The 18,867-nt window shown below is 45.7% G+C and overlaps 1 protein-coding gene across 1 annotated transcript in view; it reads right to left on the reverse strand.

Moving 5' to 3' along the window:
* The window catches only part of CRACR2A (calcium release activated channel regulator 2A), a 416,510-nt gene that overhangs the window by 161,550 nt on the left and 236,093 nt on the right, over positions 1-18,867 (reverse strand). Inside the window, exons 9-11 of the mRNA XM_063928465.1 lie at positions 15,079-15,150; positions 12,056-12,101; positions 1,836-1,927 (exon numbers count right to left, since the gene is read on the reverse strand). Of these exons, the coding sequence (XP_063784535.1) occupies positions 1,836-1,927; positions 12,056-12,101; positions 15,079-15,150 (210 nt within the window). The remainder of the gene's footprint in view (positions 1-1,835; positions 1,928-12,055; positions 12,102-15,078; positions 15,151-18,867) is intronic.

Consider the following 18,867-nt stretch of genomic DNA (forward strand, 5'->3'; position numbering starts at 1 on the left):
TCTTTTTCTTTGCATCATGTGCTGATTGGGGAGGGTTTTTTGGAAGGGACATCCTGCGTGACACTGCAGTGCCACTCCTAGATGGGCCCGGTGTTTGTGTCGGCCACTAGGGTCGCTTATCTTACTCACACAGCGACCTCGGTGCAAATTTTAGGACTAAAAATAATATTGTGAGGTGTGATGTGTTCAGAATAGGCTGAAAATGAGTGTAAATTATGTTTTTTGAGGTTAATAATACTTTGGGATCAAAATTACCCCCAAATTCTATGATTTAAGCTGTTTTTTAGGGTTTTTTGAAAAAAACACCCGAATCCAAAACACACCCGAATCCGACAAAAATAATTCGGTGAGGTTTTGCCAAAACGCGTTCGAACCCAAAACACGGCCGCGGAACCGAACCCAAAACCAAAACACAAAACCCGAAAAATTTCAGGCGCTCATCTCTGGTGGGAACTTAGCGGCTAGCGGTGAGGTCACCCGCCGGTCAGCGGCTGACCGGCGGGTGACCCCACCGCTACCCGCAAAGTTCCCACCATTGAAAGTAATGGAGCGGCTTTGCGATGTGCTGTCACAGCTCAGACAGTGCACAGCCAATCAGGTGAGCGCCACGGAAGTAGCGCTTCCTGATTGGCTGAAGGGACTTCAGTGACAGGAGTCACGTGATGTCCCGGGATTCGGGAGAAAGGGGTCTGATGTGAAAGCATTGGACCCCTTTCAGTCCGGTATGGATCGGTGTTCGTTTTTTTTTTTTGCCAAGTACGTGGATTATCTCTGGACCTGGATGTACCTCTGGACGCTGGAAGGTGAGTATAATTTTTTCACAGGTACCTCGGATCGTCGGAGACCGTGGCAGTCGGCGTGTCAACATAGGTAAGTATGTGTGTGTCGGCGTATGAAATAAAGTTTTACTATCAAGGTGTCTGTGTCCTGTTTTTATTTGGGTATTTTTTTCCCAGTAGTACTACAGGTACCAGCGGGCCCGTTTTTCTCCCGCATGCTGGTACTTGTGGTTCTCCAAGTACCAGCTTGCGGGGGAGGCTTGCTGGGACTTGTAGTACTACTGGAAAAAACAATATCTTTTTATTATCACAAAAGGCTATCAGCCCCCCCATCCGCAGCCCATTGGATGGGGGGGGGACAGCCTCGGGCTTCACCCCTGGCCCTTGGGTGGCTGGGGGGGGGGACCCCTTGATTGTAGGGGTCCCCACTCCCCCAGGGTACCCCGGCCAGGGGTGACTAGTTGGATATTTAATGCCACGGCCGCAGGGCACGGCATAAAAGTGACCCCCGGCTGTGGCATTATCTGTCCAGCTAGTGGAGCCCGATGCTGCTGTTAAAAATACGGGGGACCCCTGCTCGTTTTGTCCCCCGTATTTTTGGCACCAGCACCAGGCGCAGAGCCCGGTGCTGGTTTTAAAAATACGGGGGATCCATGCCCAATTTTTCCCCTGCATTTTTAGAACCAGGACCAGCTCGAAGAGCCCGAGGCTGGTTATGCTTTGGAGGGGGGACCCCACGCCATTTTTTTTTCGGGTTTTTCCCGTTTTTTCCCGTTTTTTAAAATCGCGGCAAAATCCGCCAAATCGGCCGATTTTCGCCCGCGATTCTGGCGAATCCGTTTTTCATTGAATATGGTGAATTCCGGAAGCCACCTTCCGGAATTCACCTGGCGAATTTAGTCGAATTAAAAAACGGCGAAAAATTGCCGCGATTCGCCGTGAATTGCATATACCCCTAAGATTCTCTATAACTCTGCTACGTAGACAAAGGGGTTAACACATTCAGACCTGCTCATGGCATAGGAACCTTTTTAAGTAGTGAATATCTACACTTACCTTTTCACTGAAGGTATCCTTTCAAAATATGCTCCCATTATAGATCCTGATCTTTGATTCCGCATAGAGTTAGCTGGATTTACTTTAGCTTTCTAACAAAAATATACAAAGTTATATATATAAAATATAATTACATTTATGAGTGATGAGATAAGTACAAGTTATTAACTACTTTATGTGTGTAATTCATGAAGAATAGTAAACATATTCAATGTAGAGATGTGCGCCGGACACTTTTACGGGTTTTGTGTTTTGGTTTTGGATCTGGAACCCCGCTCGTGTTTTGGATCTGGATTGGTTTTGCCATAACCACCCTTTTCGGGTTTTGTTTTTGGATCTGGATTTTTAAAAAACAACAACATAAAAACAGATAAAATCACAGAATTTGGGGGTATTTTTGATCCTACGGTATTATTAACCTCAATATTATTCATTTCCACTCATTTCCAGTCTATTCTGAACACCTCACACCTCACAGTGGGCCTAATTCAGACCTGATCGCAGCAGCAAATTTATTCGCTAATGGGCAAAACCATAAAGCAGCCAGTATTTACTCTGCACAAAAACAAAATATCCCACCCAAATCTAACTCTCTCTGCACATGTTATATCTGCCACACCTACAGTGCAACATGGTTTTGCCCATTAGCTGACAAATTTGCTGCTGCAATCAGGTCTGAATCAGACCCAATATTGCTTTTAGGCCAAAAGGTTGCACCGAGGTCGCTGGATGACTAAGCTAATCGACACAAGTGGGCGGCACAAACCATCATTTAATATTCTGTGGAACTCTATTCAAACATAGTAGAAAAAGCTACCAACACTTGAGACAGTGATTGATTTACAGGCAATTACCGGATCAGTTACAGGTTGTGGAACCCTCTGGGGGTGTGTCAAGCACCAATATTAAGTTGACTTTTTAGATTAACCTTGTTTTTAATTCTGTCTAATATATGATGTGCATGTATTAAAGTATATACAATTTTATTAATTGCAATTGCGCTCTCATTTATTTCCAACTATTGGCACAAACACCTGGCCCATCTAGGAGTGGCACTGCAATGGCAGACAGGATGGCAGTTTTAAAAACTAGGCCCCAAAGAGCACATAATGCAAAGGAAAAAAGAGGTGCAAGATGAAATTGTCCTTTAGCCTTCCCACCCACCCATATGTTGTTTAAACAGGACATGCACAGTTTAATAAACCCATCATTTCAGTGACAGGTGGTCCCCCTGGAAAAAGCTCGCCAAGTTCTCAGAATCATAGCTAGCTACAAACATACCACCTCCATATTTGATGACTTTTCACATTATGAGAAGAGGCAAGAGGAAGAGGACAGTATCAAGAAGGTGATTAAAAATTAGAGAGGCACACGCAATCAGAAAACAACACACAGGCTTTCACCTCCACTCCTATATGGGCTCACTACGATATGCCGGCGGTCGGGCTCCCGGCGACCAGCATACCGTCGCCGGGAGCCCGACCGCCGGCTTACCGACAGTGTGGCGAGCGCAAATGATCCCCTTGCGGGCTCGATGCGCTCGCCACGCCACGGGCACGGTGGCGTGCTACACGCGCCACACTATTTTATTCTCCCTCCAGGGGGGTCGTGGACCCCCACGAGGGAGAATAAGTGTCGGTATGCCGGCTGTCGGGCTCCCGGCGCCGGTATGCTGGTCGCCGGGAACCCGACCGCCGGCATACTGAAGACCACCCTCCTATATTGGTGTGGAACAGAAAGGACTTCAACCAAGCAAAAATATAATTACCACATTACTGGACAAACTGAAAAACTAGGGGCCAAGAGCATCCGAATTTGTACCCCCTTCTCTATTTTCAGGGATTAAGATAATCTCGGATTTAATGCTGGGATGCAAATAAACTGGTGTATACCACAGGCAGATGACTTATTTTCATTTTTCACAGCTCCCAGTTACATGCATGTGAGCATACCTGTGTGTCTTGTTTATTTTATTTATATTTTATTTTTAAATAAAGCAGCCCATTAGATGTTTTAGCAGCCCCTCGTGAGCACCACAGCAGCCCCGGATCGGGCAAATTGAGTTCGGGTGGGTTCAGTACAGCACTAAGCAGGACTGTTCAGTGAATATTTTGTTATTCATCCCCTTCCCTAGTGGAGCTTACCACTCTAGTCGAGAGTAAGACTGTGGGAGGAAGCAATGCTAACCTCTGTGCCACCAGCATGCCTCAGCCTGTCAAGCCAGACATCTTCCTGGCTGTAAGCCACCATGAGACTCCATACTGGGCCCTTCAGTAACTGTTTGTGCCTCACAGGAGCTCCTGGCTCATCTAGTGCTGCAGTGCAATGGAAAGCTGATGCAATGCAAGATCACTGAAACTCTGTTCTTCTAACACCACAAGGTCTTGCGATAACCCTACGCAGCCCTTATATTGTACAATTATAAAGGAGAAAACATTTAAAAAATAAAAGACCCTATACAACAAATGGACATCTTGTAAATAATCCCAAAATGTGGAACATTAACAATAAATTAAAATTAAGGTTGACTAATTGGAGCCATTCATTTGAGTCCCTAACATGAAATAATTGAGAAGAACCTGTCAGTGATGCTGGGTACACAGTGCACACTAGAAGATATATCTACTAGAGATGAGCGGGTTCAGACAGGGCACCCCTGGAATTATATGGCAGATATATAGACATAGGTGTGTTTGCAAAATCTAGTTTTCTCCGGCAGTTGCCAGAGAAAATGAAGTAGGAGATGTTGCCATGTCACGTTCCGCTGGATTATGATTCTGTCTCTTCTGAGTCTGACTTTGGCCACAAATGTGGTCTCTCCCTACTTTATTGGAAAACACTTCGTCAAAATTGCAATTTCCATTTCCACCTTTGCGGCTATATGTTTTCATATTCTGCTCTAGGCTTTAATTTAAACGTAGGATCAAGTAAAGCAGCACCCCTGGAATTATACGGCAGCGCCTCTGGATTTATACAGCAGATAGGCAGCACTTCTGGACTTATACAGCAGATAGGCAACACCCCTGGCCTTATACAGCATAGGCAGCACCCCTGGAGAATTATACAGCACAGCAGACAAGCAACAGCACCCCTGGACTTAAACAGAAGTGGGGCAGCACCCCTGGACTGATAGGGTAGAGGGGCAGCACCCCATATAGGGCAGCACTCCTGGAATGATGTGGCAGACAAAGAAAAGACATGCAAGATGGAATTGTCCTTGGGCCCTCCCATCCACCCTTATGTTGTATAAGATAAGATAAAGATAAATACTTTATTTGTCATTGATCAAACAATAAAATATATTACAGAACAACAATATTTCATCCAGAGCAACCACATATGCATATCAGTCAGAACAGAATAGGTATTAGAACTCCCCAGTCAGGTTCACCCTCACTATAACTAAAGGAAAAAAACAGTTTCTGAACCGTGAGGGTCTGGATTGAATACAGCGGAAACGCCTTTTCGAAGGTAGTAGAGCAAACAGACTGTGGTATGGATGTTCACAATCATTTAAGATGCTATTTCCTTTCCTCATACTATACTTAATATATACCTCCTCTACTGTGGGCAATTCAGTGCCAATAATATTCCCTACTGTCCTAACCACTCGCTGCAACAGCTTATGATCCGCTGAGGTACAATTACCGTACCAAAGAGAAATGCAATAAGTTAAAATACTTTCAATTACACAACACTAAAAATTCAATAAATGTTTTTTAGACAGATTAGCTGCCTTTAATTTCCTCCGAAAATACACGCGCTGGTGCGCCTTTTTAACCATAAATAAAACATTAGAACTCCAGGTCAAATCATCAGTAATAATAGTGCCCAATAATTTAAAACATTTCACCCTTTCGACCTCCAGATTAGCAATAGATAATGGCAGCAGGTTAGGTCTATTTGTTTTTCTGAAATCAATAATGATTTCTTTGGTCTTTTTTTTATTTAGCAATAAGCTATTCACCTCTCCCCAACTGACCAACCTATCCACCTCCTCTCGATACATAGTCTCATCTGCCATCCGATATAGGGGTATATGCAATTGCGGTCGAATTCCCGAAAATTTTAAAAAACGGGACATTTTCGCCAAAAAACAAAAATCGACAATGCAATTCAGTACTTTTCGTAAAAAAAACGGACTTTCAAAATTCGACATTTGACAAATTCGACATTTCTGCAATGGTACAAATGCGGCATTTCGACAAAAGTATATTCAATTGAAGTTTGTAAATTCGACAACAGTGCTTTTAGACAGTAAATTCGTCATTTTCAATCCGCCTCACTTTGCTGGCGGAATCTAATAACAAATTTTAAAAACATGTTTTTTTTGTGTTTTTTTTATTGGTAATAGCATATCTATTTATATTAGAAGGGATTAGGTACTTGGTTTGTCTATTTAGGAGGCACAAGTATTTTTTATATATTTAAAAAAAAATATATATATTTTTTTTTTTTAATGGAATGGGTTAAAAATCAGAGAAAAAAATGCGTGGGGTCCCCCCTCCTAAGCATAACCAGCCTCGGGCTCTTTGAGCCGGTCCTGGTTGTAAAAATACGGGGGGGGGGGGGAATGACAGAGGATCCCCCGTATTTTTAGAACCAGCACCGGGCTCTGCGTCCGGTCCTGGTGCCAAAAATACGGGGGACAAAGAGCGTAGGGGTCCCCCGTATTTTTGGAACCAGCACCGGGCTCCACTAGCTGGGGAGATAATGCCACAGCCGGGGGACACTTTGATATCGGTCCCTGCGGCCGTGCCATTAAAACCCCAACTAGTCACCCCTGCCCGGGGTACCCTGGAGGAGTGGGGACCCCTTCAATCAAGGAGTCCCCCCCCTCCAGCCACCCAAGGGCCAGGGGTGAAGCCCGAGGCTGTCCCCCCCATCCATGGGCTGCGGATGGGAGGCTGATAGCCTTTTGTGAAATGAAAGAATATTGTTTTTTGCAGCAGAACTACAAGTCCCAGCAAGCCTCCCTCGCAAGCTGGTACTTGGAGAACCATAAGTACCAGCATGTGGGGGGGAAACGGGCCCGCTGGTACCTGTAGTTCTACTGCAAAAAAAATACCCAAATAAAAACAGGACACGCACACCTTGAAAGTACAACTTTATTACATACATGTCGACACACACACATACTTACCTATGTTGACACGACGTTCGGTCCACTTGTCCAAGTAGAATCCACGGGGTGTACCTGAAAATAAAATTATACTCACCTAAATCCAGTGTCCAGTGATATTTGTAATCCTCGTACTTGGCAAAATAAAAAAAAACGCATTTACCCGATCCACACGGACTGAAAGGGGTCCCATGTTTACACATGGGACCCCTTTCCCTGAATGCTGAGACCCCCTGTGACTCCTGTCACAGAAGGTCCCTTCAGGCAATCAGGTAGCGCCACGTCCTGGCACTCTCCTGATTCCCTATGCGCGTCTGAGCTGGCAGACAGCGCATCGCACAGCACCTCCATTAGTTTTAATGGTGGGAACTTTGTGGTCAGCGGTGGGGTTACCCGCGGTCAGCCGCTGACCGCGGGTGACCTCACCACTGACCGCAAAGTTCCCACCATTGAAGATAATGGAGGGGGCTGTGCGATGCGCGTCTGACAGCTCCGACGCGCATACAGCCAATCAGGAGAGTGCCACGACGTGGCGCTCCCTGATTGGCTGAAGGGACCTTCTGTGGCAGCAGTCACGGGGGGTCTCTGCATTCGGGAAAAGGGGTCCCATGTGTAAACATGGGACCCCTTTCAGTCCGTCTGGATCAGCTATGCGTTTTTTGTGTGTGCCAAGTACGAGGATTACAATAAAAGAACCGGACACTGGATCAGGTGAGTATATAATTTTATTTTCAGGTACCCCGGACGTCGACAGACGGAGACGTGGCCAGAGTCGGCGTGTCAACATAGGTAAGTATGTATGTGTCGGCATGTATGTAATAAAGTTTAATTTCAAGGTGTGTGTGTCCTGTTTTTATTTGGGTATTTTTTTGCAGAAGAACTACAGGTACCAGCGAGCCCGTTCCCCCCCCCCCCCCCCGCATGCTGGTACTTGTGGTTCTCCAAGTACCAGCTTGCGGGGGAGGCTTGCTGGGACTTGTAGTTCTTCTGCAAAAAAAAAATATTCTTTTATTTTTACACATGGCTATCAGCCCCCCATCCGCAGCCCTTCGATGGGGGGGACAGCCTCGGGCTTCACCCCTGGCCCTTGGGTTGCTGGGGGGGACCCCTTGATTGAAGGGGTCCCCACTCCTCCAGGGTACCCCGGCCAGGGGTGACTAGTTGGGTATTTAATGCCACGGCCGCAGGGAGCGGTATAAAAGTGTCCCCCGGCTGTGGCATTATCTGTCCAGCTAGTGGAGCCCGGTGCTGGTTCCAAAAATACGGGGGACCCCTACGCTTTTTGTTCCCCGTATTTTTTGCACCAGGACCAGGTGCAGAGCCCGGTGCTGGTTGTTAAAATACGGGGGATCCCCTGTCATTTTTTTCCCCGTATTTTGGCAACCAGGACCGGCTGAAAGAGCCCGAGACTGGTTATGCTTAGGAGGGGGGACCCCACGCAAATTTTTTTCGGGTTTTTTACCGTTTTTTTAACATTTTTAAAAATCGAATCAAAATCCGTCAATTCAGTCGTTTTTCGACAGCGGGACTGTCGAATCCGTTTTTTATTGAATATGTCAAATTCCGGCACCCACCTGCCAGAATTCGACGGTCGAATTGTGTCAAATTTAAAAACGGGCGAAAAAGTGCCGCAATTCGCCCGGAATTGCATAGACCCCTAAAGCTCCACAATTGTCGTATCATCTGCAAATTTTACAATTAGATTTGATGGAAATGTAGATGCACAATCATACGTAAAAAGTGAAAATAAAAAGGAACTCAAGACACATCCTTGTGGAGTACCAGTACTAATCTTAGTAATAGTTGATGTTAAATTGGCCAATCTCACTTGTTGTGGCTGAACCACCAGTCATGAACATAGGCCAAGGCCTTAGCCTTTCCTTGCCACTTCGTGTCGTGAATCGCATATTGGGGGTCATTCCGAGTTGTTCGCTCGCAAGCTGCTTTTAGCAGCTTTGCACACGCTAAGCCGCCGCCTACTGGGAGTGAATCTTAGCTTATCAAAATTGCGAACGAAAGATTAGCAAAATTGCGAATAGACACTTCTTAGCAGTTTCTGAGTAGCTCCACACTTACTCAGCATCTGCGATCAGTTCAGTGCTTGTCGTTCCTGGTTTGACGTCACAAACACACCCAGCGTTCGCCCAGACACTCCTCCGTTTCTCCAGCCACTCCCGCGTTTTTCCCAGAAACGGTAGCGTTTTTTCACACACACCCATAAAACGGCCTGTTTCCGCCCAGAAACACCCACTTCCTGTCAATCACATTACGATCACCGAGTTGTTCGCTCGTTATTTTTTTCTCGCAACGGAGCGATTAGTTGCTAATGCGCATGCGCAATGTCCGCAGTGCGACTGCGCCAAGTAAATTTGCTATGCAGTTAGGAATTTTACTCACGGCATTACGAGGTTTTTTCTTCATTCTGGTGATCGTAATGTGATTGACAGGAAGTGGGTGTTTCTGGGCGGAAACAGGCCGTTTTATGGGTGTGTGTGAAAAAACGCTACAGTTTCTGGGAAAATCGCGGGAGTGGCTGGAGAAACGGAGGAGTGTCTGGGCGAACGCTGGGTGTGTTTGTGACGTCAAACCAGGAACGACAAGCACTGAACTGATCGCACTGGCAGAGTAAGTCTCGAGCTACTCAGAAACTGCACAGAGAAGTCTTTTCGCAATATTGCGAATCTTTCGTTCGCAATTTTGATAAGCTAAGATTCACTCCCAGTAGGCGGCGGCTTAGCGTGTGCAAAGCTGCTAAAAGCAGCTTGCGAGCGAACAACTCGGAATGACCCCCTTTGTTAGCAGTTGGGCAAAACCATGGCCCTCATTCCGAGTCGTTCGCTCGGTATTTTTCATCGCATCGCAGTGAAATTCCGCTTAGTGCGCATGCGCAATATTCGCACTGCGACTGCGCCAAGTATCTTTGCTATGAAGAAAGTATTTTTACTCACGGCTTTTTCATCGCTCCGGCGATCGTAATGTGATTGACAGGAAATGGGTGTTACTGGGCGGAAACACAGCGTTTTATGGGCGTGTGGCTGAAAACGCTACCGTTTCCGGAAAAAACGCAGGAGTGGCCGGAGAAACGGGGGAGTGGTTGGGCGAACGCTGGGTGTGTTTGTGACGTCAAACCAGGAACGACAAGCACTGAACTGATCGCACAGGCAGAGTAAGTGTGGAGCTACTCTAAAACTGCTAAGTAGTTTGTGATCGCAATATTGCGAATACATCGGTCGCAATTTTAAGATGCTAAGATTCACTCCCAGTAGGCGGCGGCTTAGCGTGTGTAACTCTGCTAAATTCGCCTTGCGACCGATCAACTCGGAATGAGGGCCCATGTGCACTGCAGGGGGGGCAGATATAACATGTGCAGAGAGAGATAGATTTGGGTGTGGTGAGTTCAATCTGCAATCTAAATTGCAGTGTAAAAATAAAGCAGCCAGTATTTACCCTGCACAGAAACAAAATAACCCAACCAAAATCTAACTCTCTCTGCAAATGTTATATCTGCCCCCCCCTGCAGTGCACATGGTGTTGCCCAACTGCTAAAAAATTTCCTCCTGCGATCCCCATTGTCAATTTTGTTTCCCATCAGATTAAAAAAAAAAAATTGTCATTAATTTTCGCTTCTTGGATGTTGATTGCCTTTTAAACAAATGAGGTTCAAAATAGGATATAGGTGAAAATATCAAAGAAGTGTTCTGGATTCCTAAATCTTAATCTTGTCCAATCTCGGAAGCTAAGCAGGTGAGGCCCGGTCAGTACTTGGATGGGAGACCACCTGGACTAGGTGTTGTGGCAATTTTTTACTAGGAGACTAATACTCTACATCTATTGCTCCATAGTTCATCCTTGGACTTAATATTCAAAGCTTGATAAAAGTTTAAATAAAGATAATATCCCAACCATTCCGTGATCACCTGGATACCTCCTATTAAGATTTAGGAATCCAGAACACTTCTTCTTTGATATTTTCACCTATATCCTATCTTGAACCTCATTTGTTTAAAAGGAAATCAACATTTTTATAATCCATCATGTTGTTTATCATTGTGATCAATATTTTATGTATGAACTAAATAAATGTTAAGTTTTATATCAAGATTCATATTCAAAAATCAACAATTTTTCATTATTTAAGAAATGAGTGCTCCCAAAAAAGGTATTTTGTCTTTTTTCTCTTCCTCCCACATTGTAGTCTAATCTACAAAACTATTGGGAGCACCATCAATTAAGTACTGTTTCATATTTATAAAAAAATCAACAGTTATCAGATTGGTTTCTTGCATACTCATAGTCATATCATATAAATCTTAAGGCTAGTGCGGATCCACAATTTCTCTTGTAAACACCACAGTAACAGGACAGCACCCCAAACAGCACAGGACACCACAGTGACAGGACAGCACCCATAACAGCACACAGGACAGCACCCCTAAAGAGCACACACTGACCCCACTCGACGCCACCACCCACAGAGAGACAGAGGTCTGACTCCCTCACTCTCCAAGTCCGGAGTGAAAATGGCGGCGACGCGCGGCTCCTTATATGGAATCCAAAACCCGTGAGAATCCGACAGCGGGATGATGACATTTTGCCTCATTCTGGGATCCGAGTCTGCCGGGAAGTCCCGATCCGGACTTGGTTCCCAGCTCGGATCATGAAATTCAGGGAGTTCGGATCTCTGAGATCCGAACCCGCTCATCTCTAATACAATGTATCTTTTGCTAGTAAACATTTATTAAAATCGATGGATACAAGTGGGATACTGTTTTAATTACTTGTACATGGTATAGTTAATTTAAAACAAAAAGTGTTAAAATTGCAATTTTTAAGGATGACTATGTATATGGTCATGTACTCATTATACAGAACATCTATAAGGCCTATAGACTTCTAAGCACATTAAGGCTTAAGTGCAGCTCACATGTTGTAATCTATAGCAACCAATTATATATAAGCTATCAGCAGTCTGACTAAAATGATACAAGATCACAGCTGATTGGTTGCTATGGGTTACAGCTCATCAACAGTCTTTTCACCAAGGTATGACATAACCCTTCCTATACCTGAGCACTAGGAACCTCCGTTTATTCCGTACCTGTAAGCAGCTGTCACGCTCGTCTCGCAGATGCTTATTCATTTCCCTTTAAATAAAAAAAAAGAAATGCACAAATTACTGAAATGGCATACATTCATGTTATTCCGTATACTGTATAACTGTTCTTTTGGTATGTGTATTGGAAATGTGGATTACTGGACTAGTAAACTTAAAGGAGCAAGAACAACTTTTGATAATAAGACATTTATCAAGACCAAAAGACAAGTCGCAGGAGAATCCGTGGCAGTTACACCGCTAAACACTTCTATGGATGGTCCATATACAGTAGGTTCTCATTATCATTTCCTAATAGGAACACCTGGCCAGCTTATAATGTGTCACCAGATGCGCAGTAAGGGCAGAACAGCATGGACAGCTATTTTCCAATGATTATCAAGAACTTCACAGCAGTGCCGTAACTAGGTGTGGGCGGATGGTGCCTAGCACACAGCGCAGTTGCGCTGTGGGCGCACCATCCGCCCCCACACTGATTGGCCTCCACAGTCAGCTGCAGCTCTCCCCGCTGTAGTATTCGGTATATTAGCAGCGTTGCACCCGGCTCCTCCCCTGCCGGAGGCAGCGCTGCTAATATACATTACATGCACATCAGGCAGCGCTGCGTTGGACAGTCTGTCCGTAGTCTGTGTGCTCTGGGTGCTGGAAGTCTCTCTCGCTCCCCTGTATGCTCTGCTCCGCCCACCCACCCCCCTTCTCCTGCTCTCCCTGCAGTTCACAGTACACGACTTCCAGGTACTAGAGATGAGACGGCTGCTGCTCCATACATCAAGTGTAGTCTCTCCCTCTCCCTCCCCTCGTGCAGGAAGGCTGCTGCTCCATACATCAAGTGTAGTCTCTCCCTCTCCCTCCCCTCGTGCAGGAAGGCTGCTGCTCCATACATCAAGTGTAGTCTCTCTCCCTTTCCCTCCCCTCGTGCAGACTATAATGCAAGTGCTACATATATAGAAGGTACTGTATGTGCTTGTTAATACTTATTTTAGTCAAATAAATAAAATTAAGAATGACTTGCCTTGAGTTTGGAGTGTGCTGGACTGTCTCTCAGTAACCTTTTACCTAAATTACTGTACATCAGTGTAGATATTTAGTAAAAACAAAACTGCACATACATTAATCTAATATCCCCTACTGTCTGGTGTAATGTGACTGACTGGCACTACCATGCAGCGTAATGTGACTGACTGACACTACCGTGTGGCGTAATGTGACTGATTGACACTACTGTGTGGCGTAATGTGACTGACTGACACTACCGTGTGGCGTAAAGTGACTGACTGACACTACTGTGCGGCGTAATGTGACTGACACTACAATGCAGCGTAATGTGACTAACTGACACTACCGTGTGGCGTAATGTGACTGACTGACCGTGCGGCGTAATGTGACTGACTGACACTACCGTGTGGCGTAATGTGACTGACACTACCGTGCGGTGTAATGTGACTGACTGACACTACCGTGTGGCGTAATGTGACTGACTGACCGTGCGGCGTAATGTGACTGACTGACACTACTGTGCGGCGTAATGTGAATGACTGACCGTGCGGCGTAATCTGACTGACTGACACTACCGTGTGGTGTAATGTGACTGACTGACATGACCGTGCGGCATAATGTGACTGACTGACCGTGCGGCGTAATGCGACTGACTGACACTACCGTGCAACGTAATGTGACTGACTGGCACTACCATGCAGCGTAATGTGACTGACTGACACTACTGTGCGGCGTAATGTGACTGACTGACATGACCGTGCGGCGTAATGTGACTGACTGACACTACCGTGCGGCGTAATGTGACTGACTGACACTACCGTGCGACGTAATGTGACTGACTGGCACTACCATGCAGCGTAATGTGACTGACTGACCGTGCGGCGTAATGTGACTGACTGACACTACCGTGCGGCGTAATGTGACTGACTGACATGACCGTACGGCATAATGTGACTGACTGACACTACCATGCGGCGTAATGTGACTGACTGACACTACCGTGCGGCGTAATGTGACTGACTGACACTACCGTGCGATGTAATGTGACTGAGTGGCACTACCATGCAGCGTAATGTGACTGACTGACCGTGCGGCATAATGTGACTGACTGACACTACTGTGCGGCGTAATGTGACTGACTGACACGACTGTGCGGCGTAATGTGACTGAATGACCGTGCGGCGTAATGTGACTGACTGACACTACCGTGCGGCGTAATGTGACGGACTGACACTACCATGCGGCGTAATGTGACTGACTGACCGTGCGGCGTAATGTGGCTGAGCGACACTACCGTGTAGCGTAATGTGACTGACTGACACGACCGTGCGGCGTAATGTGACTGACTGACCGTGCGGCGTAATGTGAATGACTGACACTACCGTGCGGCGTAATGTGACTGACTGACACTACCGTGCGACGTAATGTGACTGACTGGCACTACCATGCAGCGTAATGTGACTGACTGACCGTGCAGCGTAATGTGACTGACTGACACTACCGTGCGACGTAATGTGACTGACTGGCACTACCGTGCAGCGTAATGTGACTGACTGACCGTGCGGCGTAACGTGACTAACTGACACTACCATGTGGTATAATGTAACGGCAGAGGGGACCAATTGTCTTTCTGTCAGATAGCACCTGTAACTAGTGGTGTATGATTGATGGGAGGGGGGGGGGGGGGGGGGGGGAGAGGTAGCATTCATTTCAAAACATGACGGGGAGGGGAGGGGGGGTGCCGATGCGGATTCTTGCACACAGCGCTAAAATGTCTAGTTACGGCACTGCTTCACAGCCTGTCTATCAAATGGCAGGAAAAGTGTGTTTCTGCTCTTTTAACAGACAATTTCAGGTAGACATTATTTCAAGTAAGAAGAGTTATTCCAGCATGTTGGAAAACCCAGCGTAATGATTTTAATTAAGCACCATCAGTTATGAATGGCATTATATTGTAATAGCATAAACCATAAACAGTTAATATTCCTATGAAATAATCAGGGCAAGCTTACCTTAGCAAGTCAAGCTGTTTTAGAAGTGCTGTTCTTTCCCGCTGTAAACTCTCTGTCACCCGATACACTTCCCTTTAAAACAACAAATGTGCAGTAAAATGATGATACTAATAATATCATAAGTTACAGTAGAACTATATGAAGTTTTACTAATCACAAATGTATTTTTGTCATGCACCAACGAAACACCAGGCCCCCTGATCAGTCAGAAATCCTCCTGGCCTACAAGGGGTGCTGCCTAGCATTCGATGTGCAGTCTGTTATAGCTTGTTATTGTCTTATATTAACCTTACCAAAAGAAGATACTAGTAATGACCCAGTGCGCTTATATATTCAAGCTGCCCGCACCCAGTGAATACGGTATCACCTTTCACCTCCAAACAATACTTTGCAAACAAAATCACTGTGTATTCAGGCACTATATATTTAATATCTCTCTCTTTGAATCAGCACATAGGTCCTCTATATGTACGGTGATAATAAATGCAGACAACTTGAGCAAATATAGGAGCGTATACTGCCGATCACGGTTCCCCCTTAGATGTGATTCTCAGATATAGGGGGTCATTCCGAGTTGATTGCTAGCTGTATTCGTTTCGCTGTGCAGCGATGAGGCAAACAAATGGCACTTCTACGCATGCGTATGCGGCGCAGTGCGCATGCGTGTTAAATCTGTTACTTATATTTCAATAAGAGTTTTTAAAGTAACCAGGGCACAGGGAGTGTTGCATGCTTCTTTACGGGAGAAGAACAGGAAACTAAAGAACACAGAAATAGATTCATACACCAACTAATCCAAATACAAAATAAGATCCGTTGTAACCTTCCACCAGAACACATATACAGCAATGGGAACTATGGGGGTCATTCCGAGTTGTTCGCTCGTTGCCGATTTTCGCTATACTGCGATTAGTCGCTTACTGCGCACGCGCAAGGTTCGCAGAGCGCATGCGCTTAGTTATTTTACACAAAAGTTAGGTATTTTACTTACGGCCTAACAAGGGCCCTCATTCCGAGTCGTTCGCTCTGTATTTTTCATCGCATCGCAATGAAAATCCGCTTAGTACGCATGCGCAATATTCGCACTGCGACTGCGCCAAGTAATTTAACAATGAAGATAGTATTTTTACTCACGGCTTTTTCATCGCTCCGGCGATCGTAATGTGATTGACAGGAAATGGGTGTTACTGGGCGGAAACACGGCGTTTTATGGGCGTGTGGCTGAAAACGCTACCGTTTCCGGAAAAAACGCAGGAGTGGCCGGAGAAACGGGGGAGTGGTTGGGCGAACGCTGGGTGTGTTTGTGACGTCAAACCAGGAACGACAAGCACTGAACTGATCGCACAGGCAGAGTAAGTGTGGAGCTACTCTAAAACTGCTAAGTAGTTTGTGATCGCAATATTGCGAATACATCGGTCGCAATTTTAAGATGCTAAGATACACTCCCAGTAGGCGGCGGCTTAGCGTGTGTAACTCTGCTAAATTCGCCTTGCGACCGATCAACTCGGAATGAGGGCCAAGGTTTTTTCATCGTTCTGGTGATCGTAGTGTGATTGACAGGAAGTGGGTGTTTCTGGGCGGAAACTGGCCGTTTTCTGGGAGTGTGCGAAAAAACGCTGGCGTTTCTGGGAAAAATGCGGGAGTGTCTGAAGAAACGGGGTAGTGTCTGGGCGAACGCTGGGTGTGTTTGTGACGTCAAACCAGGAACGAAACTGACTGAACTGATCGCAGTGTAGGAGTAAGTCTGGAGCTACTCAGAAACTGCTAAGAAATTTCTATTCGCAATTCTGCTAATCTTTTGTTCGCTATTCTGCTAAGCTAAGATACACTCCCAGAGGGCGGCGGCTTAGCGTGTACAATGCTGCTAAAAGCAGCTAGCGAGCGAACAACTCGGAATGAGGGCCCATATACACCACACTCCTCCCAACTTAGATAAATGCAGACATGAAAATATTAGCACTAAGCAATGTATACGTTACCCCAGAAGGCTACAAATCAAGCCTTTGAGGTGCCTTACGAACTCTGTCTGGATACCGATGTTTAACTCCCAGAGTGACTGGCTGCTCCACAGAAATCACACTAGAAGGTTCAGGATCAGTTGTTACTAAGGGAACCTCATGCTCAGGTGACTCCATAACAGGTTTGGGAACAGTCTCTGTATCTGACCCAGAGGGGTACATTTCCTCCACAGTGTCAGGAATAGTCTCTGTATCAGTTCCAGAGGAGTATACATAAACCCCCACATCACTGGCTTGACTATGTCCAGCTGTCGACGTACAGTCAGTTTGCCTCCCAGCCTCAATGATTTGATCAATGTGGCGACGCCACAATTCTCCTCCAACTTCAATCACGTACATCAGAGGGCCGGATTTGGAAGAAACTATTCCCGGTTGCCATTTGTCTCCTCTATAATCACGGACCAGAACCTCTTGGCCAATGTGGAAGAACCGAGTAGGTTTCTGATAAACTGATTGAAACTGTTTGTTATGTACCTACCGCCTTACATCTGGTTTTATCAAGTCCCGAGACCGGAAGTTCCGTTACATAAATAGCACCGCAGGAGGCTGACCGGTAGTGGAGTGCTCAGTCCTACGATATATAAACAAGAAGTTGTCAATCTTGTGTTGCAAAGGTAGATGTTCATGGTGCATGTACTTGATAGCTTTTTTGAATGTTTGGACAAATCTCTAAGCCAAACCGTTAGTGGCTGGATGGTGTGGAGCTGATGTAAAATATTTAACTCCATTGTCTTGCATGAACTTTTTGAATTCCATGGACACAAACTGTGGCCCATTGTCACTGCACACTTGCTCCGGTAGACCATTTCTAGCAAAGATGGTTCGCAGCACAGCAATTGTTTTCTCAGAAGTAGTGGATTTCATCTTTATTACCTCTGGCCATTTTGAATGAGCGTCCACTGCAATAAGAAACATACAATCCATGAATGGACCAGCAAATTCAATATGTACCCGCTGCCATGGAGATGAAGGCCATTCCCAGGGGTGTAATGGGGCTAAAGGTGGTGCATTTTGAACTCTTTGACATCCTTCACACCCTTTTGTCAAAGTTTCAATTTGACCATCGATTCCTGGCCACCATACATACCTTCTAGCAAGATTCTTCATTTTTACTGTGCCTAGGTGACCCTCATGCAAATTTTCCAAAACTCTGTTTCGCAGTTTAGGTGGTATTACCACTCAGGACCCACACAATAGAGTTCCTTAACAAACAGAAAGCTGATCTCTCCTGCCTGAAAACCCGTAATATTGAGCATCGCCATGTTTAGGCCAACCTTTGAGAATTAAGTCCATTACTTTTGATAGTACCGGGTCTTTCCTTGTTTCCCGATTGATCGTGGCATTGGTAATAGGTAGCTGTTCCATCAACATATTGTGATACACTTCCAGGGGGTCTCCATCACTGTCCTCCTCACTTGGGGCAAGGGAGAACGCGATAGACCATCAGCGTTGCCATGTAGTTTTGTTCCTATAAACTCAATGTCGTATGTATGAGCACCCAGGAATAATGACCAACGTTGAAGCCTAGCTGCAGTCATGGCTGGGACTCCCTTGTGGGGGTTAAAAATTGATACCAGTGGTTGATGATCCGTAATTAATGTAAACCTTTGCCCATACAAAAATTGATGACATTTCTTCACTCCCCATACTAAACTTAAGGCCTCTCGGTCAATTTGCGCACAATTCTTCTCTGCCACTGTCAAAGACCGTGAAGCAAACGCTATTGGCTTCTCGCTACCATCTCTCAGTTGATGTGATAACACTGCTCCAA

Source organism: Pseudophryne corroboree, chromosome 6 (assembly GCF_028390025.1).
Source record: "Pseudophryne corroboree isolate aPseCor3 chromosome 6, aPseCor3.hap2, whole genome shotgun sequence".
Classification (NCBI taxonomy): domain Eukaryota; kingdom Metazoa; phylum Chordata; class Amphibia; order Anura; family Myobatrachidae; genus Pseudophryne; species Pseudophryne corroboree.